The 25,364-nt window shown below is 35.6% G+C and overlaps 1 protein-coding gene across 3 annotated transcripts; it reads left to right on the top strand.

Annotated features, from left to right (window-relative positions):
• Positions 1 to 149: 149 nt before the first annotated feature.
• Positions 150 to 25,364, top strand: LOC113073644 (rab-like protein 6). 3 transcript variants are annotated; one of them, XM_026246467.1, is made up of 17 exons: positions 151 to 305; positions 2,394 to 2,790; positions 4,620 to 4,754; positions 6,500 to 6,547; positions 7,712 to 7,767; positions 8,471 to 8,562; positions 9,724 to 9,864; positions 10,803 to 10,908; positions 13,588 to 13,691; positions 14,193 to 14,569; positions 16,514 to 16,679; positions 18,684 to 18,887; positions 20,694 to 20,931; positions 21,261 to 21,447; positions 21,795 to 21,853; positions 22,245 to 22,454; positions 24,546 to 24,632. In XM_026246467.1, the coding sequence occupies exons 2-16, from the start codon at positions 2,661 to 2,663 to the stop codon at positions 22,443 to 22,445; spliced, it is 2,244 nt and encodes a 747-aa protein (XP_026102252.1). In that variant the 5' UTR covers positions 151 to 305; positions 2,394 to 2,660; the 3' UTR covers positions 22,446 to 22,454; positions 24,546 to 24,632. The 3 variants fall into 3 exon arrangements, with proteins under 3 accessions (XP_026102259.1, XP_026102252.1, XP_026102265.1); XM_026246474.1 differs by having other exon boundaries at positions 150 to 591; positions 22,245 to 25,364; XM_026246480.1 differs by having other exon boundaries at positions 152 to 305; positions 7,715 to 7,767; positions 22,245 to 25,364.

The following is a 25,364-nucleotide window of genomic DNA, read 5'->3' as shown; positions in this document are numbered from 1 at the left end:
GCAATTATTATATCTGATTATATCTTTTCTGAGAGGCCTGCTGTTTCATCATAACACCGCCAAAAGGCGTTGAGCGCAACAGCGCCGCTATTCATCATCCTACCGCTAGAGGCGCTGCAACACAAGCGACGCTCGTCCACCTCACAGTGCTCCTCACGGCATTCCACAGCTGACGGACTACGAGGGATGAGACGAGAGAGGGATGCTAAGGAAATGTTTCCCTTCAGCGCGGAAAACGGGATACAGTGAAACTCAGCAGTCAGCAGAATGCGACTGAAATATCGCGGGCGAAGACTGTCAACCAGGTAATGCGGTAGTTAGAATAAAACAGAGCTGAGTTTCAATGAAACATCGATGTTTTGGTTACCGTTAATTGACACGTCGCTTTAGCCGCGCAGCTGATGGCCCTCAAACAGACGAGCGCAAATAATTCACCTCACTAAAATAAACACGGCTATCAATGAGCGCCTTCTCTGGGACAGTTTTCACACTTCCCCGTCAGAGGTTCAGCAGCTTTTAGGTGTAATGTCTCAGTGAATGTATCTGGAGCTGCTAAACAACATTTAACAGCTGGTTCGTCTTGTGATTATGGTTAGAATACACTGCGATTTAATGTTTTTATGATGTTTAAGTAACGTTAACTAATCAAATCTACGAGTCTGCTGCTATATCGGTCTTGATCTGAGGTTGTGATGATGTTTTCGAGGTTATATGATGTAATTGTCAAATGTGATGCCATACTACATAGTTTCTGCATTTTAAATCTATTTTTACTTGTAGTACTTTGTTGCTTGGGTTAATTTTAAAATTAACCTTAACGCAAGATTAAAATATGACACTTAAAAAAAACACACAATTCAGAGTTAGTTCTGCTGCCAAATTTGCGAAGGAGATTTAGACCAGTAATAACAGACCATCTTAATAAACATAAATAACAATCATTATTATTTTGGAAATTATTGTAATGTTAGAATAAATATGGTAACCATAATAAAACATTAATGTGTTTTATACTTATTCTATACTTGTGTAATGTGGTAAAATTAAAGGTGTTGTTCAGCCAAAAATTAAACATTTAAAATATATCTTTTTGAGTACGGAGATTTGAAAGAATGTAAATTATTTTTTTTATATTTGAGAGAACAAACCCGAAACCTGACTAACTGACTTAAAAACAGCATTCACCAGAAATAAATACAGTATATTATAATATTTTAGGTTTCTGATAACTGATAAAAATTTATTTATGGTTTAATTTTACCTTTTACAGTGTTTTTAATAAGTAAATTGTCATATAAACACACACATGTAAACCTTGAATTGATAAAAAAGCCAAAATTTTAAATTCTGTCATCATTTATTTACCCTCATGCTGTACAAAATTCCTTCACTCTTCTTCGTAACACAAATTACGATATTTTTGATTAAATCCGAGAGCCGAGGGTCAGAAAGCTCTCGGATTTCATCAAAAATATCGTAATTTGTGTTCCCAAGATGTAAGATCTCATGGATTTGGAACGACATGAGAGTAATTAATGAGAGAATTTGTATTTGTAGAAGGTTTACATGGACAAGTTACTAAAAACACTTTAAAAAGTAAAAATTAAACCAAAATGTTATCCATTATCAAAAATATTTACCTAAAATATTATTATATAGTGTAGTGTCTTCTGACGAATGCTGTCTCTAATTCAGAAAGTCGGTTAATTAGGTTCGAAGTAGTTTTCAAATATGAAAATTAGGGATGCACGATATTGGATTTTGGCCGATATTCGATATGCCGATATTTTCAAAATAATTTTGGCCGATGTCGATACCGATATCGATATATATACAAATATATACTGATATATTTAAACTTTAATTTTACTGAAGAGAAATCCATGTATCTCTTCTGTACTGATTCTACCATAAATTTATTATTTTACAAATGTAGACAGACATTCACATCTGAAAAAACAGGTCAATTATTTCACTTGGAGAATATCGGTTTGGCTCATCGGCAGAAATATTCATATCTATTGTGCCGATATTATCGTGCATCCCTAATGAAAATTATTTTACTTTAAAATTTCACAATCTTTCTATCTTGGAACTAAAAAATTGATATTTTAAATGTTCATGCTGCTCTTTTCCATGCAAGTAACTTTTCATATGACAATTTCGGTCCATTTCTCACACGGACTTCTTGTATTGCTTTGGAAAACTTGGCGAATATGAATCCGGACACTTTTATGGTGTTTTATGTGGAAAAGGACAGTGTGAACTAACTTGTGCTCCATGAAAGAAAGAAACTGGAAATGACACGAGAGGGAGTAAATGAAGACTGAATTGATCTTATTTTTGTAAAACTGATGGCTGTTTCTGTGTGCCCATGTTGTTTTTCCTCACAGGTGATGCCAGTAGATGGACAGATATCATCGCAACGGTTACAGTAGCTAAAATGGCACATTTTAGGATTGTAATCTGTTGAACTAGAAAGTAAACATCTGTTATCTGCATCAATATATATTGAAGACGGACTCCACTCCTGACCTTCAGACCACATCACACCTGTCAGCAATGTTGGGTTAATAATCTCAGAAGTCTTCAATCTTTGAGAGTTTCTCTGGAAGACCAGGTTTTAGTGTTGTTGGACTGCTGAAGAGGCTTTCATCGAGATGTTCACCGCTCTGAAGAAGCTGGTGGGCTCTGAAGCAGGGCAGCTCAGGGATAGAAATATCCCAGCAGGCCTGCAGTCCATGAACCAGAGTCTACAGAGGCGTTTCGCCAAGGGCGTACAATATAACAGTAAGAGCTTTGTGCTTAATCTGATTTTCTTTGAGTAGAGCCTCTCACAAATAGTTTTCGATTGTGTTGAAGACGTCCATTGTTTTGTGTTGGGCTTGCCGAGTGAGTTTTTCTTTGTGGTTTGTCTGCTGTATTATACTGTGTTGAATAGAACTCGGCTGTACTTGTTTTGCAACGTTAAACTGTGTTGACTATTTAAAATCAAATTCAAATTTGTGAAACGCTTTGTTTCATTTATTCCGCTTGTGTTAGAAACAAAACTCCTCCTGAACTCTGTTAAGAACTTGTCTTGGTCATGTTTCATTCACAAATCATAAAAAAAAAAAATTCAATAAATTCAAAAATATTTAATATAAAAAAGTGAATTTATATATATATATATATATATATATATATATATATATATATATATATATATAAAAAATACATATATATATATAAAAATCTTAAAAGCCCATTTTATATATATATATATAAAAAAAGGGATTTTTCAGGGATTATTATTTTTAATTGTTGATATTTTCATAGTGAAACACATCTAATGCATGCCAAAAAGTATAATGCATATAATGCACAATTAAATATAATAAAATATATATAATTTAAAAAGTATGTATACTAGTTGTAGACTAGTTTGTGTGTGTTTCAATTTATGCTGACTTAAATAAATAAAAGTGCAAATCTAAATGACAATAACTGTTGAGAATCAAAGGTCAAATCTCATTCTGTGCATTTTAGTAATTGGATTTATGTTTTTACTTTCTTTTTTTACATTACAGTAATGTGAATTTGATTTGAAAATGCAAAATTAAATGTCATGAAAATAATGTCAACGCAAAAAAACAACAATGTTATTTTCTGTTTATTTACCCACATAATGTAACACGTTAAAAACTCATTAACATCTAATGCATTATATACTATATATAAATAATCAAAGTACACCATTTAAAAAGTATGTATAAATATCGTCGTAGATTAGTACTTTTATACTGCTTGCAATTAATGCTTAAAAAAAAAAAAAGCATTACAAAATGTGAAAATCCAATGAGAATCACCTTTAAAAAAAGAAAAGTTCAAATGCCATGCAATGCATTTTAGTAATGGGGACTTTTATTTTATTTATTTATTATTTATGTGCCTATTTTGCATTACAGTAATGTGTATTTGAAACATACAAATATTGTCAGTTCAAAAACTTTATTAGCTTTGTTTTCTTAATGCAAAAACTTCTCTTTATTTTTCCCTCATAAAACTGTTAGGAAACACAAAGTTAAAGATTTGTCCCTTGGAAATGTGAGACATCATAACAAGTGTCATAAGACCAAGATCTCACTCTGTGTCTTAAACATATAACAGTACAGTAACTGAATCCTTCTTTCTTTGCCTGTCACTGGTGTGATGGAGTTGTGTAGAAGTTGTGTTTGACATGCGACGCTGCAGCAGTGAGCCACTCTGTGTTTCTTCATGGACCTGGCTTTGAATACTTACTGTTTTTGCGGCACTGTGTTGTTAAAGAATGCATGAATGATACATGATCACCCACCTACTGGCCTATTTTTCCGGTTGCTTCTCCTTGGTAGAGGTGTCTTTTTTTTGACATGCAGATATCCCAAGATGCCAAGCATTTCAACCGTGAAAAGTGCATTGTGGTATACACTGTGCTGTATCAGTGCAACTTTATAAATACAAACTTGGTTGAAACTTTTTGTCTTGGTTTAGATCTTTCCATTTCCAATCAGTGTGCTTTTTTTATGCTTTGAAACTTGAGATTGTTTATGTGTTGCTTGGGTCATATTAATGTTCTTGTGTCTGCTTGATTCTCTCAGTGAAAATAGTCATCCGTGGGGACAGAAACACGGGTAAAAGTGCACTTTGGCACCGACTTCAAGGGAAGAAGTTTCTGGAAGAGTACATCCCTACACAGGAGATCCAGGTCACCAGCATTCACTGGAACTACAAAAGTGAGTTGCAAATTTGAATTAAATAATTTTGGAATATCGCAGAAGACATGCAAATAAGCACCGTCAATGAGAACAAAATCATCGCTTCCTGATAAACTGTTGCTAAATATCAGAAGCAGAAGCCACTGAATATAATTATTTTCAAATATAATAAATTACTTGCGACTCAGAGCGAGCAGACGAAACGAAATAAATGTGGTCATTACTTTCAGTGATGGATGCCTGCTGTAGAAATACTTTGATGCCAGAAATTACTTAGGCAATTAAGAATGACCGTAACATTTCAGACGTGTGCAACAAGATGGGTCCACTGGTAAATAAGGTTTTGCCGTCCCATAGCGCGAAGTAAATTACTTTTTTGATGCACATGGAGAAATTTACTCCGCAAATGTGTCTAAAACCACCTCAAACAAGCATAAAAACTTTTTTGTGAATTAAGGGATTAAAAACGGCACGATGGAAACTTAGCTAATGAGTGCCTCGTGCACTATATAACGTCATCCTTCATGGTTTAGGCTAGTCATGCACTGAAAATTCAGCGGTTGAAATAGCAGTTTCCAGTTTTGGCACAAAATATTTTGGAGGTCGAAATCAATGGCTGAAAAACAGTGATGTGTAACTCAGGTATGGACTTTGTCAGTGGCTATTTCATGCTCACTACCTGGATAAACTCCAACAAGTAAATATGTCAGCTGTGTAGAAACTAGTGCTGATTAACAATATTGATTTTTGTCAATACTAATGAGTTCTTAAATCTCAAGATCAGTCTTTTAGTCAGTGTAAATTCTATTTTCTCTTGATGCATGAACTTCACTAAACGTTGTAGCACAACTTTTTGCTTTGTTACTTTTAATATGCAACAAAGTCTCAGATATCAAAATCGTTGAATTATCATGAAATGCAGTGTTTTGACATTCTTTAATTTGATGCAACAGATTGATGAATCCTCATCAGTTCAAGCAGCATATTAACTGCTCTTTTCCTCTGTAGTACTACTTAACTCTAGAGAGAAGCATTTTGCTAATTATATGCATTATTTCACATTATATTTTTACTTAACCAGTTGTCTTTATGTTTTGATAAATCTGTCATTAACATTCAAAAATAATTTTGACTTAAAATGCACTCATGGCAGTTTATATATATTTGTACAACTTGTTGATCATTCAGTAAATATAATTGATTATTAAAAAATATATATATATTTTAATTCAGTCATCTAAATGAAAAAAAAAAAATCAGTAAGAAAACAAATGATGCAATAATATGTATACCAGTTTATATATATATATAAACACAATTTTAAAGTAGGGTTATTTTATAGTTTTTTTGCCAAGTGCATCCTGAATCTTTCGGTTTTGGCTCAGAATTTAAAATCAGAATTAGAAAATGTATAATTTTGTAAAAGCATAGATAATAACTGACATGTGATTTACCAGCCAAACACATCTGGGCCAAATTTGGTATTCGTTTTCTGTCTAATAAATCACTCTGCTGTCTGCAACCCTTTCAGAACAGACCTGCGACTCACTTTCGCTTCTCCACTGGTTAAGTTGTCTTTTATGAAGGGAAGTGGTTTATATTCAAAGAACTTTCCGGTAACATAAATTCAATTATATAAATAGACCACCTTATCAGAAATGAGAAATATACTGTACTAACTAGGTAATCTTTTGTAAAGTATCAAAACCTGTTGACTCTTTTTCTAACTGTATTTTGTTCTTGCTTTTATTTGTGCACCGCAGCAACAGACGATGTAGTGAAAGTTGAAGTCTGGGATGTGGTAGATAAAGGTGAGTCTTAACACAACACATACTAGTGCTATAGTTAGTGCAGCTATGCAATATGTGATCCTAAACAAATTTAGCATTTGCAAAGAATCAGTTGAAAGATCTGAATTATGTTTTGTCCGAAAGTATGTTTTCAGCTATGTTTAAAGGTAACAGTGCAATGTCATAATTGACTTCTTTTTTGTGGTCTGCATATACTCAAAGGGCAAAAGCTTCCTCTTCCAGAAGGTGTAGGTGAGAACTAGTAATCTAGTAGTAAAAAACATTAAACAGCCTCTCTCTCTGTGTGTGTGTGTGTGTGTGTCACTTCTCTTCTTTTACTATAAAACCGTGCTCAGAATAGACGTCTATATTCAGTAGCCTGTGCTATTATTAGACCCTAGTGTGAATCTGATGGCAACATCTTTCCCACAGTGCATTTATTTTAATAGGGGGTGGGTGATATGTTTAATTTATAATGCATTTTTTATTCCCTTCTGAAATTGTCGTCAGAATGATCTTCTACAATGTAAACATTTCAAACAGCCCCCTTTTAAAAGTTCATAAATGATGCATGAATTGGAAATTCTGTTGATTTTTCAGCTTGTTTGAATGACAATACTGCTCTTAAACAGTTTTCTTTTTACACTCTTTGTGAATAAGTAGTTATTACCGGCAAAAATTTACCATGGTAGCAATATTTTTTTATGACATGCATTATTAAAGTTTTTTTTTCCACCATTATCATCAAAAAATAAAAATGATGATCCCATGTGAATTCATGTGCATCAGACCTCAAGTTTATGTACAGTATAGCTTAATTTGTTTTCTTTAAAATATAATGTTTGTGCTGTTTAAGTTATGTGTCAAACCAGTAGGACATAACAGTAGTGAACTGATAAAATCTGTACCTTAAATGCAATTTTTTTATAATGGTAATGGTACTAATAGGATTATTATTTTATTTTTGGATTGCTTTGACGAACTAGTTGTTTAAGATACTCAGGGTTCCAGTTGGTCTCGCTAAAGTGTAAACAAATCCAGTGCAGCTTATTTATGATGACAGTGAAATATTAGTTTGGGTACTGAATGGGTAAGCTTATGATTATTACTCTACTCGTATCTCAGACTCACAGTTACTGAAGTACTGCCACACTAATTGTAATATCCGTGTTTCTCCAACTACTGCAGGGAAAGGGAAAAGACGCGGAGAGAATCTGAAATTGGAAAATGAACCTCAGGAGGTATTTGATAAACAAGGAATATTTGTAGGTAGTTACACTACTGTTGAAAAGTTTGGGTTTGCCAAGTGTTTTTGAAAGGCTCTTCTGCTCACCAAAGCTACATTTATTTAATCAAGAAATGTAATAAAGACAGTAATACTGTGAAATGTTGTTACAAATTAAAGTATCTGTTTTCTATGTAAATATGTATTTTAAAATGTGGTTTATTCCTGTGATAGCTTTTTTTTTAATTTTCAGCATCATTACTCCAGTCTTCAGTGTCACATGATTCTATAGAAATCATTTGAATATGCTAATTTGCCACTTAAAAATCATTAATGTTGAAAACAGTTTCATATTTTTGTTGAAAGCATGCAAAAAAAAAAAAAAATCTGCAGTCTTTGATGAATAGAAAGTTCAAAAGAACAGCATTCATTTGAAAACTTTTGATCAGTTTAATTCTTTTTTTCTGAATAAAAGTGTTCTTTGAAAAAGGAAAACTTACAAACCACAAACTTTTGATCTGAAGTGTAAGTCTACTTGACAGTTACCATGCAATTAGTACTTCAAAGTTTTATTTTGGCTGAATTAAAATCATTTGGCATTTTCAGATGTCTCACTATGTTATCTGTCAACTACTTGCAAGCTGACTTTAATGTTGCTCATTCTGCTGGAAACCAGATATAATTTTTTCAATCTTGGCGTTGTTTTGCTGTCTGAGCAGTCTGAAGCCGAGGTGGCTCTCGACGCAGAGTTCCTGGATGTTTATAAGAACTGTAACGGCGTGATCATGATGTTCGACATCACCAAACAGTGGTAAGGAATCTGCCTTCCATTTTTCCCCACATTCACTCTCTTTAAACCCCTCATTCATTCTCCCTCTCCTTCTCCTGTCCCTCCATCACTCCATTTGCACCCCATCATCGCTCTTTCTGATCAGTGGTCAGGATCAGGTGCCAGAAATAGGCGTTGGGTTGCAGCAGGTCTTTGAACGTCTCTTTCTCAGTAGAGTCGAGGAACAAAGAAAGTAATGAAACCAAAACCTGCAACCCAGAAAAGTATGAGAGACGTCGTCAGAGTAGTCCATGTGCCATCAGTGGTTCAACAGCAATGTTATGAAGCGACGAGAATACTGTTTGTACAAAAATAACGATTTTATTCAACAATTTGCCTCCTCTGTTGTATCTCCACATCACCGTAGAGCCAGAATATGAGCTGAACGTAGGCAGCTTACGCTCTTGTATGTCAGCCGTGCCACAAGGATGTGCTGTTTTCTTTCAAATCAAAGTGTAGGTTTGAGGTGAGGTATTGCCTCATGACTAAAGTGGCAAACTTGGTCTTTTATTAAAATGTTGGCCAATGCTGAAAGTTGCTCTGATAAGAAAATTGGGCATTTCCACTTATAAAGCCACATTTGAATTCTGTTTGTTACATTTAACCTGCTTCTGGGCAGATTTGAGCGTAGATATGTGGAAACTGAATTAAGAATGGAACAATATAGGATCAATTTTTCAATAAAATTCAGCTACCTCAAAGATACATGCATGAAAAATGGTGCTCAGCTCACTAAATGAATGTTGTCTGGCTGTGATCTTGGCTTACTCAGTCTTCTTTTTTTCTGGTCAAAATCTTTTACGAGATAAAGTATAGATGAACAAACAAGACGACGTATTTAGTGCTTTGCTTTTGAATGCTGCTTGCTCTTATGATACTGGCATTTCTATTATGTGTCTTGCCAATGTATATGTGGATGGTCACACAAGTCTAGAAGTGCTGGCCAAAAATTAAAATGATTCGATAAAACCGTTCAAAAATATCCCAAACTGCTATTAAAACTCATATTTTTAGATATAGATATGTTTATAATATATAAACATATCATCATATGTAAAAGAAAATGTATGCCATTGTGCATTACACAAGGAAATCATGTCAAAGTAGGTTTCATATGAATCACAGACTCTGTCTTTGCTACAGGACGTTCAACTACATCCTTAGGGAATTGCCGAAAGTGCCGACACACATCCCAGTGTGTGTCCTGGGTAACCAGCGGGACATGGGCGAGCACCGGGTCATCTTACCCGACGACATCAGAGACTTCATCAACAGTCTTAACAGGTGGACAGTTCAAGATTATCCCTCAAAACCAGGGGCTTACGGGCCCCTTTTAGTCCAGCTCAATGTTTGTAGTAGGGCCATGTGAAATATTTGTAATATTTTTCCCAAATTCCGGGATTTTCTTTCCCAGTCATACACACACACACACACATACACACACACACACACACACACACACACACACACATATATATATATATAAATTCTGGGTTCTGTGTTAATTGTTAAATAAAATGCTAGTAATCAAAAATCATGTCTAATTAACTGAAATCATGAAATGCATACAAATGAATAGCATTTTATTTTTTATGAATTTTTAGGGCCAGATGGAATACAAAAAAATTATCTCTCTCCAAATTTTGTTTTAGAATTTAGATTAGTTTTTTCTTTTATTGGTTTAATTAAATTTTACAAATCAAAAGCCTGTCTAAAAAATTTAAATCATAAAACCTTAACAATATATTAATTTAATGTTGGCTGTTTAATTATCATAGCCAGCAGTAATCAAGTAAAGGATAAAACGGTAACAATATTTCTGTCACAGTTTCTTCAAGTTAAACTCATTTTGATGAGTAGTTGTGAAGACCTTTGAGTTTCAAACAGGTAGTTTTTGTGTCAGATGGTTAAAAAATTATCAGGTTTTTTTGTGTGTGTGTTCAGTAAGCCAGTCTACAAACGAGAAAGCATTTGAACAAACTAAAATTGCACACTTCTAGATTATCTGACCTTGAAAAATGAATTATTTTTGCCAATGTGAAAAATATTCAGCAGTTTATGCTAATGAGTCAAGCAACGGAAGTAACAAGCTTTTCAATAAAAACTGGAAAGATCTGTCTTCTATGAATTACCTACACAAAAAAATTTTAAAATATAAAATAAGTGTATATGTCATTTATCAGTCAACTTTTCCCTAATCCCATAATCCTTTTTCATTGTAGACCTCCAGGCTCCTCCTACATCCACTATGCTGAGTCCTCCATGAAAAACGGCTTTGGTCTCAAATACCTCCATCGCTTCTTCAACATCCCGTTCCTGCAGCTGCAGGTCAGAGGAAACTCTCAAAGTCAGAGATGGATGTTTATCTAGTTTTAGCATAATTTCAAGTGGAATCTTCACATATCTTACATGGGGATTTGATTTTCATCCGTCGTCTTGCTGTAAAACATCTACTGTAGTTTACAGTGCATTGAAATTCACTTTTTTTTTCAAAGCATTATGAAAGAATAGTACGAGTGTCACCCAAGTATTCTTAAGATTGCCTTTGTAAACTTATATATTTGTATGCATGCACGGTTTGGGGCTAAAAGCGGCATTTTTTTTTATTGTGTAATTTGTTTTATCACTTTATTTATTTAATTTTTTTGCACTAGTACTGAAATGCTTCTCTCTTTGTTAGGAAGTAAAAAAGAGAGAAATACGAAATTTCCTAATGCATGCATTTTTATTTATTTTTTATTCTGAGCAAAATCTCTTGAATTCACATGTCATAATTAGGATTTCTGAACTCACAGTAGTTCCCACGGTCATTGAAAACCTAGAAATACCAGACGATCAAATCAGATCAAATTGTGATTTTCCTGACCTGGAAAAATCACAGAAATTAATGAAATCTTTAAAGTCTATCATGGAAAACTCCATCAAAAATACTATTTTTTTTTTTTTTTTAAGATATGCATTGCTCTAAAATATTCCAGTAGCTTGTAATTGATATCAATGAGATTATTAATTTAAAGGAAATTAAACAAGTGTTTTTTAGCATTGTTTGTATATTATTATAGTATTTATTAATATTTTAAATAAGCTTTTATATTCATATTCTCGGTTTTCATTTTAATTTAACAATTTTAATATAATGTTTTAGTAATTTTGTCATTTGTTTTTTAGGTTTTTGTATATTTCTATTTGGTTTTTATTTTTAAATTAGAATTTAAAAATAATATTAAGTTTTACATCTAATATTTCAAAATTATTTTAATTATTTGATATTTTAATAATATTTAAATTATTTAAATAGGTTTAGTATTACATTTAGATTTTGTTACCAATAACAACACTGATGTTAATCACAAATGTTAGAAAAATGGAAATGAATGGGTCAGAAGTTGAGGGAAACCTACAGTAAGACCTTCTTGAGAGCACTCAGTAGGCAACTGTGGAGCAGATTTGAGCACCCCTATTTTAGCAGTAGAGTTAAAGTCTTTACTTTAGATGTATTCTCGTCATGCGTCTCTTGCGACTGGCTGGATGGCATTAATTAATAAGGTAGGTTGAAATTAACCTAGGCATCAATGGCGACGGCTGAGTCTTATGTGTCAGCGTCTCAGGCTCTTCTTGAGGTTACTCCACAGTCAGTAGGTTAGAGGACTGGTTTCAGTTTAATGTATTTTATTGATCCTATTAGAGAAATTAACTTACCTAGTCTAGTTCAATTAACCACCCACACAAGATCATAAATACAGATGCAACCTCTATAGATCTTAAAAGTATCCAATACCATATCAGCATGTTATGCAAGGGGTTCTGTTTGGGTTATTTAACAAGTCCATTTATGAATCTTTTGTCTGTTGGACACTGTTTAGATCTTCTGTTAGTAACAAGTCTTTATTATCTTTGAATAGTGTTGTAAGTAGAACAACCCCGCAAATCCCTCTGCTCAGAATCAGTCCGTCGAGCACAGCATGTCAAACTCATGAAAATTTCAGTGCTGTGCCCAGATCTGTTTTCCTCTCTTTGCTATCTTTTTCAGTCAAAGTTTAAAGGCCACTTCTAACTTGCATGACTTTAAACAAACTTCTAACCCCGAGTATCAGTTCTGTTGGTTAAAGGTGTAGTTCACTCCCAGAATAAAAGTGTCCTGATCATTTAATCTCCCACCATGTCATCCAAGTTGTCCATGTCTTTCTGTCTTCAGTCACAAAAGAGATGGCGGTTTTTGAGGAAAACATCCAGGATTTTTCTCCATATAATGGACTTCAGTGGTGCTCAATGGGTTGAAGGTCCAAATTGCAGGTTCAGTGCAGCTTCAAAAGGACCTGATCCCACCCGAGGAAGAAGGATCTTATCTAGCAAATCCAATCATTAATTTTCTAAAAAAAATAAATAAACATTTAAATACTTTTTAACCACAAATGCTTGTCTTGCACTAGCTCTGTGATGCTCTTCTGCAAATTCACGCATTATGTAATCATCTAATTTTCTCCTCCAACTTCAAAACTTTCTGCGATTTGTTGTTTTACAATTTTTTAATTAAAGATTGGTTTTGCTAGATAAGATCCTTATTCCTCGGCATGGATCGTGTTGAGCCCTTTGAAGCTACACTGAAACTGAAGTTTGGACCTTCAGCCCGTTATAAAATAATACTACTAATAATAAATAATAATAGGAATAAATAACATTTGCAAATACCATGATATTTTTAATCGTAATTAGTGCATTAACAGCTGCCAACATGTCCGTGCACAAATTAGTGTTCTGAACTTATTTACCCAGCGCATTTTTTTTATTTAGGTCGTACATGCACATCACTTATGTGCATACCGGGTTATTGGTAAGTCTGTGTATTTCAGAAAAAGTTGAGCTGCAGGCTTGAAGTTTTGCATATTTCTCTACCCATTTGTTTCTAGCCCTCATCCTAATTTAGAAATAATAAAGCAGGTATCTACTTGAGTAAAAATGAGGTCAGTGTTGATGTCCCTTGAGTTGACCGTGTGTTTGTGTGTGCAGAGGGAGACTCTGTTACGGCAACTGGAGACAAATCAGCTTGACATCGATGCCACGTTAGAAGAGCTCAGTGTCCAGCAGGAGACTGAGGACCAGAACTATGACATGTGAGTGTGAACCTCATGTACACATACCAGTATGCACACAATATATTTCAGATGCAGTAAAGCAGTGTTTTCCCAAACTCCCAAACTATTTTAGATTCAGAAAGAACGCGTAGTCATATCGTATTGTATCGATATCGAGATATATGGCATGAAAATCGAATCAAATATATAACCTAATATATATAATAAACATATTTAATATTGTGTATTTAATATATAATACTAGTGATTCATATTAATGTGTTGGTAAATTATTGAAATATTAAGGGGGTACCTCAAGTAAATATTTTACATGTAAGCGTTTTGGCTGAAAATGTTTTGCTAAGCCTTGCTATAGAACATCATACAGGCTCAGGATTAAGTTGCACTATATTGCCACTGGGACTCTGACATTACAGTCAAGTAGATTTAATTTTCTACTCTGGCCAAGAGCTGCCCACTTAAACAGGAATTTCATCTGACCATCATTTTCAGAATTTCACAAGTTGACTGTCTTTCCAGATTTCTTGAGATGATGGAGTCACGCAAAGCTTATGGCTCTCCGGCTCCCTCTAATGGCCAGAGCCCATCCTCGGGCTCCCAGTCCCCTGTGGTGCTGCCCGGTGCTGCCTCTCCCAGTAACTCCAGCCCCAGTACCCCACAGGTCCCTGTCCCGCTCCAGACCCAATCTGCCCCTCCACCACCTCCATCTATACCACACCCTCCCGCCCAGACCACAGCCACCCATGTACCCCAGACGCCATCACAAACACTGGAGCCTTCGCCCACAGCACCGGTGCCCACACCTGCCCAACCCGCACCTCCTCCTGCCCAGAAACGAGGCTTCATCTCACGCCTGTTCAGATCATCCACTGCAGAGCCATCACCGGACAAACCTGGTCAGTATAGAACAGTGTTATTATAGAGATCATTGATATATTATTGGAGTTTTTCTTTTTTTATATACAGGTTTTCTGCAGATCTTAAAAGCCTTAATTCAATATTCCCTCCACATATTCAGGTCTTTAAATCAAGATGCATTTACTTGAAAAGCAAATTTAAGATATATAGTCTTGTTTTCTAGTTTACTCTAGTTTATGCTTTAAACAAGAACAAATATCAGCCAGTGGGATATGAAAACTTGTTTTCCCTTTGAATTAAGGTGTTTTTTTTTTTTTCTTTCCTGAATCCACTGGCAAATATTTGTTCGTTTTAATCATAAACTTTTTTTAAATTTAAGAATTTATTCGTATAAATTTTTTTTGACAGGTTTTTATTTTTATATTTTCTTTTTTTCATTTTAATTTTATTTAAAGTAATAAGTAATTGTGTCTGGCTTTTTTTATTATGGTATAAAAAGTTTTTATTACTTTTTAATTAGTACATGAAAATGAGAAATAATGCTTGATTAAAAAAAAAATAAGCTTATGTTTTTTATTAATTTTATTTCAATAAATAAATATACTTTATGGTTTTAGTTTTAATTAACAATGACAACCCTGGAACAGAAGTCAAAACAACGTCAGTAGAGTTTGCTTAATTCTGGAGCTTTTTAGCTAAATAAAAATTATGCTATAAAACATTTAACTTAGACACTTGCTCTAGTGTGTTTTTAGATCTGTGTGTGTGTGTTGTGCGTTTGTACATGTTTTTCTATCCCGGTTGCGACTTAAATCTGAACACACACTGACTCATGGGGACTCGTGTCCCCGTTGGGACTTAAATCCCCATGAGGAAACAAGCTTATAAATCATACAGAAGGAGGCTTTTTTTGAGACCGTGAAAATGCTGAATGTTTTCTGTGAGGGGAAGGTTTAGTGTAAAGGGATATAATATACAGTTTGTACAGTAGAAGAGCCATTACATCTGTGGAGAGTCCCAAAAGGGATAGTAAACCTGACGTGTGTGTGTGGGTTTGCTAATGTGACTATATGAACTGTAGTAAAGAGGGGCTGTCTTCCAGACTACATTCATTGCCTTATATACTGAATACCACTGAGACATTATCAGGCAACACTGGAGCTGCCACTGCACAGTCATTACAGAGACCGGTGGACTGACAAACACATGCACAGCTCTGCACCAGTGCATTTACTGCTGCATTGCAGATCCTGGGGGATGGGGCCAAGCAGAAGGACACTAATGCACTTCCTGTCAACACACACATATATATATATATATATATATATATATATATTATATGCATATATTTTGCTTGCTTAATTTTGTGTGGTTTCACAAAAGCTCCCTTGTTCTGGGGAATGCTGGATCCAGTTTCCATTAATAATTTAATCAGCATCACAGATGGTATGTTTTATCAGTTTCTTTTTCGTTTTATTTGGATTTTAGCATGAGGAGTATATTCATATATTAATTTCCATACTGCATTTTATGTGTTTTGGTGAAATTTTAGCACAAATACTGGATATTTAACTTTTGAGTTTGTAGTATTATTGAAATTACTTCTTCTGAATGTTGTATTGCTGAATGTTAATATATATATATATATATATATATATATATATATATATATATATATATATATATATATATATATATATATATATATATATATATATATATATATATATATATATATATAGTAACCATATTTTAATAATTAATAATAAAAGTTTAATATAATAACAGGAAAATACTATAATGGTCAAATATTTGCACAGATTTGTGCCTCTTACCATTACTACACAATACATTAATAGGATTTCACTCAACTTGTGTTTGGTTAAAATGCACACCTGACCTGTTGCCATGTAGCTAGAAAATCATTTAGCTTATTACATGCATTAGTTTTTAAAACCTTTAAGGTCTTTTATCTTCTTTAGAAACTGCAGGTTCTGAAGACCCAAAGTCCTCTGGAAATGTGCAGTGTGTGGATGACTTTGTGCCGGAGGTGGGCCTGGACCGGACCTTTCTGGAAGATGGTGGAACAGCAGCCGTTAAATCAAAGAAAAAACCTCCAGCATCAGCTCCCATCCTGGACAGTGATAGGTAAGCTGTGATAACGGATAGTTTGTTTCTAAAAGCAAAAAACATAGCATAGAGTATTACTGTAGTCATCTCAGCAGCTCATAAACATACTGGACAGGATTACAAATAGGATTTTTTCATTTGCTCAGATCAATAGGATTTTTCTGTCTCAGAATGAGTTGATTATGGTTCTGTTGTTTACAGTATTGTTCAAAATAATAGCAGTACAATGTGACTAACCAGAATAATCAAGGTTTTTCGTATATTTTTTTATTGCTACGTGGCAAACAAGTTACCAGTAGGTTCAGTAGATTCTCAGAAAACAAACGAGACCCAGCATTCATGATATGCACGCTCTTAAGGCTGTGCAATTGGGCAATTAGTTGAATTAGTTGAAAGGGGTGTGTTCAAAAAAATAGCTGTGTGGCATTCAATCACTGAGGTCATCAATTTTGTGAAGAAACAGGTGTGAATCAGGTGGCCCCTATTTAAGGATGAAGCCAACACTTGTTGAACATGCATTTGAAAGCTGAGGAAAATGGGTCGTTCAAGACATTGTTCAGAAGAACAGCGTACTTTGATTAAAAAGTTGATTAGAGAGGGGAAAACCTATAAAGAGGTGCAAAAAATGATAGGCTGTTCAGCTAAAATGATCTCCAATGCCTTAAAATGGAGAGCAAAACCAGAGAGACATGGAAGAAAACGGAAGACAACCATCAAAATGGATAGAAGAATAACCAGAATGGCAAAGGCTTCAGCCAATGATCACCTCCAGGATGATCAAAGACAGTCTGGAGTTACCTGTAAGTACTGTGACAGTTAGAAGACGTCTGTGTGAAGCTAATCTATTTTCAAGAATCCCCCGCAAAGTCCCTCTGTTAAAAAAAAGGCATGTGCAGAAGAGGTTACAATTTGCCAAAGAACACATCAACTGGCCTAAAGAGAAATGGAGGAACATTTTGTGGACTGATGAGAGTAAAATTGTTCTTTTTGGGTCCAAGGGCCACAGGCAGTTTGTGAGACGACCCCCAAACTCAGAATTCGAGCCACAGTACACAGTGAAGACAGTGAAGCATGGAGGTGCAAGCATCATGATATGGGCATGTTTCTCCTACTATGGTGTTGGGCCTATTTATCGCATACCAGGGATCATGGATCAGTTTGCATATGTTAAAATACTTGAAGAGGTCATGTTGCCCTATGCTGAAGAGGACATGCCCTTGAAATGGTTGTTTCAACAAGACAATGACCCAAAACACACTAGTAAACGGGCAAAGTCTTGGTTCCAAACCAACAAAATTAATGTTATGGAGTGGCCAGCCCAATCTCCAGACCTTAATCCAATTGAGAACTTGTGGGGTGATATCAAAAATGCTGTTTCTGAAGCAAAACCAAGAAATGTGAATGAATTGTGGAATGTTGTTAAAGAATCATGGAGTGGAATAACAGCTGAGAGGTGCCACAAGTTGGTTGACTCCATGCCACACAGATGTCAAGCAGTTTTAAAAAACTGTGGTCATACAACTAAATATTAGTTTAGTGATTCACAGGATTGCTAAATCCCAGAAAAAAAAAAATGTTTGTACAAAATAGTTTTGAGTTTGTACAGTCAAAGGTAGACACTGCTATTTTTTTGAACACACCCCTTTCAACTAATTGCCCAATTGCACAGCCTTAAGAGCGTGCATATCATGAATGCTGGGTCTTGTTTGTTTTCTGAGAATCTACTGAACCTACTGGTAACTTGTTTGCCACGTAGCAATAAAAAATATACTAAAAACCTTGATTATTCTGGTTAGTCACATTGTACTGCTATTATTTTGAACAATACTGTATAAGAGATGAAGAAAGTAGTGAATTTTGATGAACAGTGAAAAAGAGGCAAACATTTATGGCAACAAACATCTTTATTTAAAATAAGGACTGATGCATTGATCACAAAAAGAGCAGGGGGATTTATTAAGAAAGTGAGTTTAATTTTGGTCACAGGTTTAACTCCTGAGAGCTCTCCTGTGTTTTCCTCAGTGATGGAGAGGGACGGGGAAATCCTCTGGTCTCCGGCTTCCAGGATGATTTAGATCCGGATGACAGAGTGCCGTCCCATCCTGCTGTTAAAGCGGCGGTGCCGAGCATAGGCGTCACACTCACGAGTGATGATGAGGAGGAAGATTCATCTCTGCCCTCAGCTGCCCAGCACAAAGGCATCGGCTCGGGGTCAAACTCAAAGGGGTAAGAACCGCCTGCAGATGTGTCAAATGCGTCATACATTTAACAGATAGACTTCAGTGAGATGCAGACGTGCTGAGACCTGACCAGAACTTCCTGAAGATCTGTTGTGTGTTTTTAATTAATTTCCCTCACTGTTGATGAGCTTTCGAAATAGAAATGATTCCATCAGCAGAGAGACTTGTCTGATTTACTTTAATTAAATCACTCTTAATGAAGGCAAAACCTGTTTTCATTTCTTAATGATATTATTGTTTTCAATTAATGCTACTTGGCAGAAGTGATTTCCATGGATTGAGGGATAGAGGGATGGATGGATGGATAGAGGGACGGATGGATGGATGGATTGAAGGATAGAGGGATGGATGGATGGATAGACTGACAAATGGAGAGATGGATTGAAGGATAAAGGGATGGATGGATGGATGGATAGACTGACAAATGGATGGATGGATTGAAGCATGGAGGGATGGAGGGATGGATGGATGGATGGATAGACTGACAAATGGAGAGATGGATTGAAGGATAGATAGAGGGATGGATGGATAGACTGACAAATGGAGAGATGGATTGAAGGATAAAGGGATGGATGGATGGATGGATAGACTGACAAATGGATGGATGGATTGAAGCATGGAGGGATGGAGGGATGGATGGATGGATGGATAGACTGACAAATGGAGAGATGGATTGAAGGATAGATAGAGGGATGGATGGATAGACTGACAAATGGAGAGATGGATTGAAGGATAAAGGGATGGATGGATGGATGGATAGACTGACAAATGGATGGATGGATTGAAGCATGGAGGGATGGAGGGATGGATGGATGGATGGATAGACTGACAAATGGAGAGATGGATTGAAGGATAGATAGAGGGATGGATGGATAGACTGACAAATGGAGAGCTGGATTGAAGGATAGATAGAGGGATGGATGGATAGACTGACAAATGGAGAGATGGATTGAAGGATAGATAGAGGGATGGATGGATGGATAGACTGACAAATGGAGAGATGGATTGAAGGATAGAGGGATGGATGGATAGACTGACAAATGGAGAGATGGATTGAAGGATAGATAGAGGGATGGATGGATAGACTGACAAATGGAGAGATGGATTGAAGGATAGATAGAGGGATGGATGGATGGATAGACTGACAAATGGAGAGATGGATTGAAGGATAGAGGGATGGATGGATGGATGGATGGATAGACTGACAAATGGAGAGATGGATTGAAGCATGGAGGGATGGAGGGATGAATGGATGGATGGATAGACTGACAGATGGATGGATGGATAGACTGACAAATGGAGGGATGGATTGAAGGATAGATAGAGGCAGGGATGGATGGATGGATGGATGGATGGATAAACTGACAAATGGAGAGATTGATTGAAGGATAGATAGAGGGAGGGATGAGTGTATGGATGGATAGACTGACAAATGAGAGATAGATTGAATGATGGATGGATGGAGGGAATGAGGGATGGAGGGAAGGATGGATGGATAGACAGACTGAAAAATGTAGAGGCGGATTGAAGGATAGATAGATAGATAGATAGATAGATAGATAGATAGATAGATAGAAAGATGGATAAATCTACAGATAAATCACGGAAAGTGATTGATAGATGGATACATGGCTGGATGGATAGAAGGACTGATGGAGAGACAGACAGATGGATAGATGTATGTATAGATGGACAGAGGGCTAGCTCTCTGATGAATAATTATTTGGAGTCAGGATGTTATTTGCTTAGAAAGCACCTCATATTTTCTGTGGAATCTGACTTTCAACTCTAGATCTACAGTGAACTCTGTCAAACAGCTGCAAACCAAGCCAAAGCCAGCAGAGAGACCCCAAAGCCTGAAGACCCCCGCAGGACCTGCAGTGCAGCAACAAGGCCTGAAGACAGGAGGCGCTGTCGAGGCCAACTCCGATTCAGACCAAGAGTCTCCAGTTGCTCATCAGATCATTTCACTTGTCATGGACGACCCTGAATTTGAGAGCGAAGAGCTTGACGTACCTAATATCAAGAAGGTAGAAAAACAGTTTTAGGCTTTTGATAATAAGTAGCTTAAGTTTAACCAATCAGCGACTTCCACGCTATTTTTTTTAATATGTCGAATTAGATTTCATTTTAATCTTAGTGAAAGTTTTAGTTTAAATAAAAAAAAAAAAAGTTTTAGTTTTAGCTTTTAATTTACTTAATGATAATATCCTTGACTGAAATACACTTAAATCTATCACAAATGTTGTTCTCAGAGAAATAAAAATCATCTAATGCGCCTAGATAATAAATGGTTACTTTGCCACCAGATAAATGCCATTCAGTCTCTCATCTTCTCTGCTTTGTCTGTTTTCCGCAGGGCACTTTTTCTGCACGAGATGACTTATCTGACCGGTCAGATGATGGGTTTGTGCTAGCTGGACTCCCAGAGCCCCCCAAACCTGTTGCCCCCTCATTTAAGACCCTCAACAGCAACATTGACCTGTTCGGCCTAGGATTTGAAGAGATGACACATAATAGTAAAGACAGCAGTGAAGACCAGGAAGGTAACATTCAGTAAATGACTTGCTGATCAAAGCAATACTGAAGAGGATTCACGCCCTTATCTTTCTTTAGCCAAAGGGGAATGGAGATATATATACATTATTACAAGATAAGTCAAGATTACATTATTTAATCAGTCATTTAAATCTGTCCTACTTTTTGATGGTTAATTTAAGTGTCAATTTAATGAACTGTTCAAATGAAAAAAAGATAACTTTTAGTGGATCTTTGAAAACATTGGTGCATTTTTTGGTCTGGGTGAGACTAACACAGGTTATGCTGTCACAGAGCACTGCAACTTCATTGCTTTCTGAATGTGACGCATTTCCATGTGTGTTTTATCTTGCAGATAATGAAAGCAGACACTCCACAAAGGACAAGAAAAAGAAGAAAAAGAAAAGCAAAGAGGTAAGATACAGAAAAAAACTAACCATATTAAAACTAACCTAAAACCTAACCATATTAGTGATTGATTGTGACTGATATATCATCCAAGGCAATTAAACCTGCACATATTGTAATGTTTGCAGCATCAGTAATGTGTGTCACTTCCAAAATCTACCAGCAATCTTGTCATCTGATAGTGTCCAGTTTGTTTATTGACATTTGTGGCACATTTAGTCGGATCTTGTTTACTTGTGTAGTGCTTATATACAACTTGTTTCAAAGCAATTTACAGATAATAAACAGAAAAAGAAAAAAATGTCAGAGTTGTAATATTCTTCCCTTTTTTTATGCCATCAGATTTTGTTGCTTGTGCACAAACTGTCTTTACATGTAATTAAATTTTTTGTTCTAGGAGGATGAGAGAAGCAGCAAGAAACGAAACAAACACAAGAAAAAGGAAAAAGATGAGGTGGGAACAGGAGACGAGAAAGAAAAGAAGAAGAAGAAATCATCAAGGACCAAGAAAGCAGGAACCGTGGATGCTCTTGAGGCCTTCCTGACGGGTGGAGACGGACCAGGAAACAGTGAGGGCGGAAACTATGAAGAACTCTAACCAATCAGGGTTTGACATCGCCAGCTCATTTTCAAGTCCATTCTGCTTGTTTTTCAGTGCCTAACCTTTCAGATTTTCACAGTGTTTTTGTTCTTCCAGCATTGCAGCTTTATAAATTGGTATGTTGGCACCATTTGTCACATCATGACGCTTTCTAAAGTGTATCAGAATTTTCAGACCTGTAATTTTTAGATGCGTTTTCTCAGAAAAATTCTGATATTAACTGATACAAACTCACTTTGCCGTTCCATGAGCAGGTCATTTTAGCTTTATTGGTTTTGTTCGTCTTTGTCAGTGTATCTATGTGTCCCTGGAAGTTTTTGGCAAGAACTAATTTCTGTGTCATGCATTCAAAGAACTGTTTGCATTTAATTGAATATTTCCACTCACGTCTGTAAACCATTCTTGCATAAATTGTCCTGTGCAATTATATTCAACAATGAATGGTTTTCATGAATGGTTTGCACACAATTTAATTCTGCATGTGCTTCATGAATGAGACCTTTTTCAAACCTTTAAAAATAAGCAGTCGTAACTAATTTAATACCATAAGCCTCTTTCGCCATCAGTTTCTTTCCATTAATGCCTTGTATTGTTTAACACTTAACACTAATAAAATGAATGCCTTTATAGAGCAATCCTAAAACATAAATTAGTGACCGAGGCTCTGATAGATTGCTTACATTAACAGAATTACTGTGAGCTGGAGACACACCACTGCAGCAACTGCAATCACGTTTGCAATTAGATATAAGATTAATTAGGACAAAGTCAGATTGTTTTTTTTTGTTTTGTTTTTTTGACAACTTCTGCAGTTAGTATAATTAGGATCTAAAAATGTGTTTCGTAATCATAGTAGTTATTTCTTGTTCCAAATTCTTCTCTCATTGTCTGTTTGCCGTGTCCTGTCTGTTAAATGTTACGTCTGTTATTTTTGTCATGGCTTGTGTACTTGTAGATCTAGTGTTTTAGATGCACTCCAGATCATTTCAGTGATGGACAACCAGGAACATCGTCTCTGGTCCTGTGATGATGAGGCACTTTGAATGTCCTTTATGTTATGGCAAACTCATTTAGAGGTGGCTCGTGCATAAAAATGTGTGAATTTCATAATTTTGAGTGACAGCCCTGTGTAAATTACTAAATGCAACTAAACAGAGCTGAGCTAAAAGTGATCAAAATAATGAGTTCTGCGTGATTTGGTGACCCAAGGGGGGAAAAAGTGTTTTAGTGAAAGATCTAAAAGAAAAAGAAAAAACTATGTAAATTTGTAAAATATTGAGCACACAAAGTGGAAGTAAAATCATAGTTTGAATGCACACATTTATACTTTGTAATATCATCATAAATTGGATAATATAAATGATCCATTAATATTTTGAAGTTTAGAAAAATGATTGTTTACTCGTCATTCCTAATGGGCATCATTCATGAATCCAGATCAGAATCGTTTTAATCAGTGGTTAAATCAAATTAAAGTGAAATGACCATTTACTCTACACAAACGATTCATTCTCATCGTGTTTCATGAATCAATCCCAGTGTTTACTTCAATGCCCCCTTTTTATGCTTTTAATTAATCAAATATTGATAAATGATTACCAAATAATTCCATGCAATCTTACTTCAGTTGTTCCATCATATGGAATGTGTAATAACTATTTCTGTACAGTTTTACCAGTGATTCATTTTGCTTCCATTTCATGAATGAATCCCAGAGTTTACTTGCACTGCCCCTTTATGCTTTTTTAATTAGCATTTATCGTGTATTGATAAATGATTAGGCCTACTAAATAATTGCAGGTGTTTGTATTTCAATTGCTGGATCACATTGAATGTGAGAACAGATTTACCAGTGATTCATTTCAATTGTGTTTCATGAATGAATTCCATTGTTTACTTGCAATGCCCATTTTTTTCTCTTATCATCATATATTGATAAACAACCAAATAATTTCAGGCGGGAATCTATTATTCTAATGAGCCAGAATGTTGTGGAATCTGATTGGTTTCATCTTAAGTGGAAGAATGACATCACCCATATAGTTGTGCACCTCAGACAAAATGACAATGTACTTTCTTTTGTTTTCCATTTGACAGTACTATGAACATTCACCTTGGCATCAACCTTTGAACTTCCAGCTTTTTTGGTCCAAAAATTGTCCATCCCTTTTGTAAACTATCCCACTATGGCTTACCCTCACGATACGCCCTCAACCTGTTGAAACTGGATTTTGATTTCTGCCGGTAAAGATGTTTTCTCAGAATCCCACAAGGAGTTCAAGGTCATCCTTGGGGTGAATAGCCGGTAACTAAAGGTACGTTTAAAGACGTGCAGATTCCTGTCTGTCTCGTGCAGCAATCATCTGCATATCTTATGTGCAAATTGGCTCCACACGCGCCTGAGAGCATGTGATGCATCACACTGTCACCATGGAAGCACACGCCTGGGAAAACTGTCTCTACATGCTCACTGTGATAAACAGTCCCACTGTCCTGGATTTACGAGCATACTGTTAATACTCTAACCCCAAACCAGCCTAAGGGCAGAAGTGCGCACCTCGAACACATATCAACTTCCTTTTTACTCTGCCCTCTAGTGTGATTGAGCCTGAAGGGTCCTTGATTTATTTATCTATTTGTTTGGCATGCATATTTTTTCCGAACCACATGAGAAAAGGAGATGGGAAATTAGCTCTTGCTGGCTTTTGGACTGCATGCAATTATTAGCATATTTCCTGTGTAATGTTTCACAACTACTGCTTTCATGGACCAAAAATGTTTGAGAACACTAGTTTTATACCGTATATTGGTTTTATTTTATTCATAAAGCATATATGCATTCCAAAGCCTTTGTTTGGAATGGCTGTGTTTGCCTATTTATTGTTTTTGCTATACCCGGTTTTATTACCCAATGTA

This window comes from Carassius auratus, chromosome 5, assembly GCF_003368295.1.
Source record: "Carassius auratus strain Wakin chromosome 5, ASM336829v1, whole genome shotgun sequence".
In the NCBI taxonomy this organism is placed as follows: Eukaryota; Metazoa; Chordata; class Actinopteri; order Cypriniformes; family Cyprinidae; genus Carassius; species Carassius auratus.
This window is presented reverse-complemented; position numbering and strand designations above follow the sequence as displayed.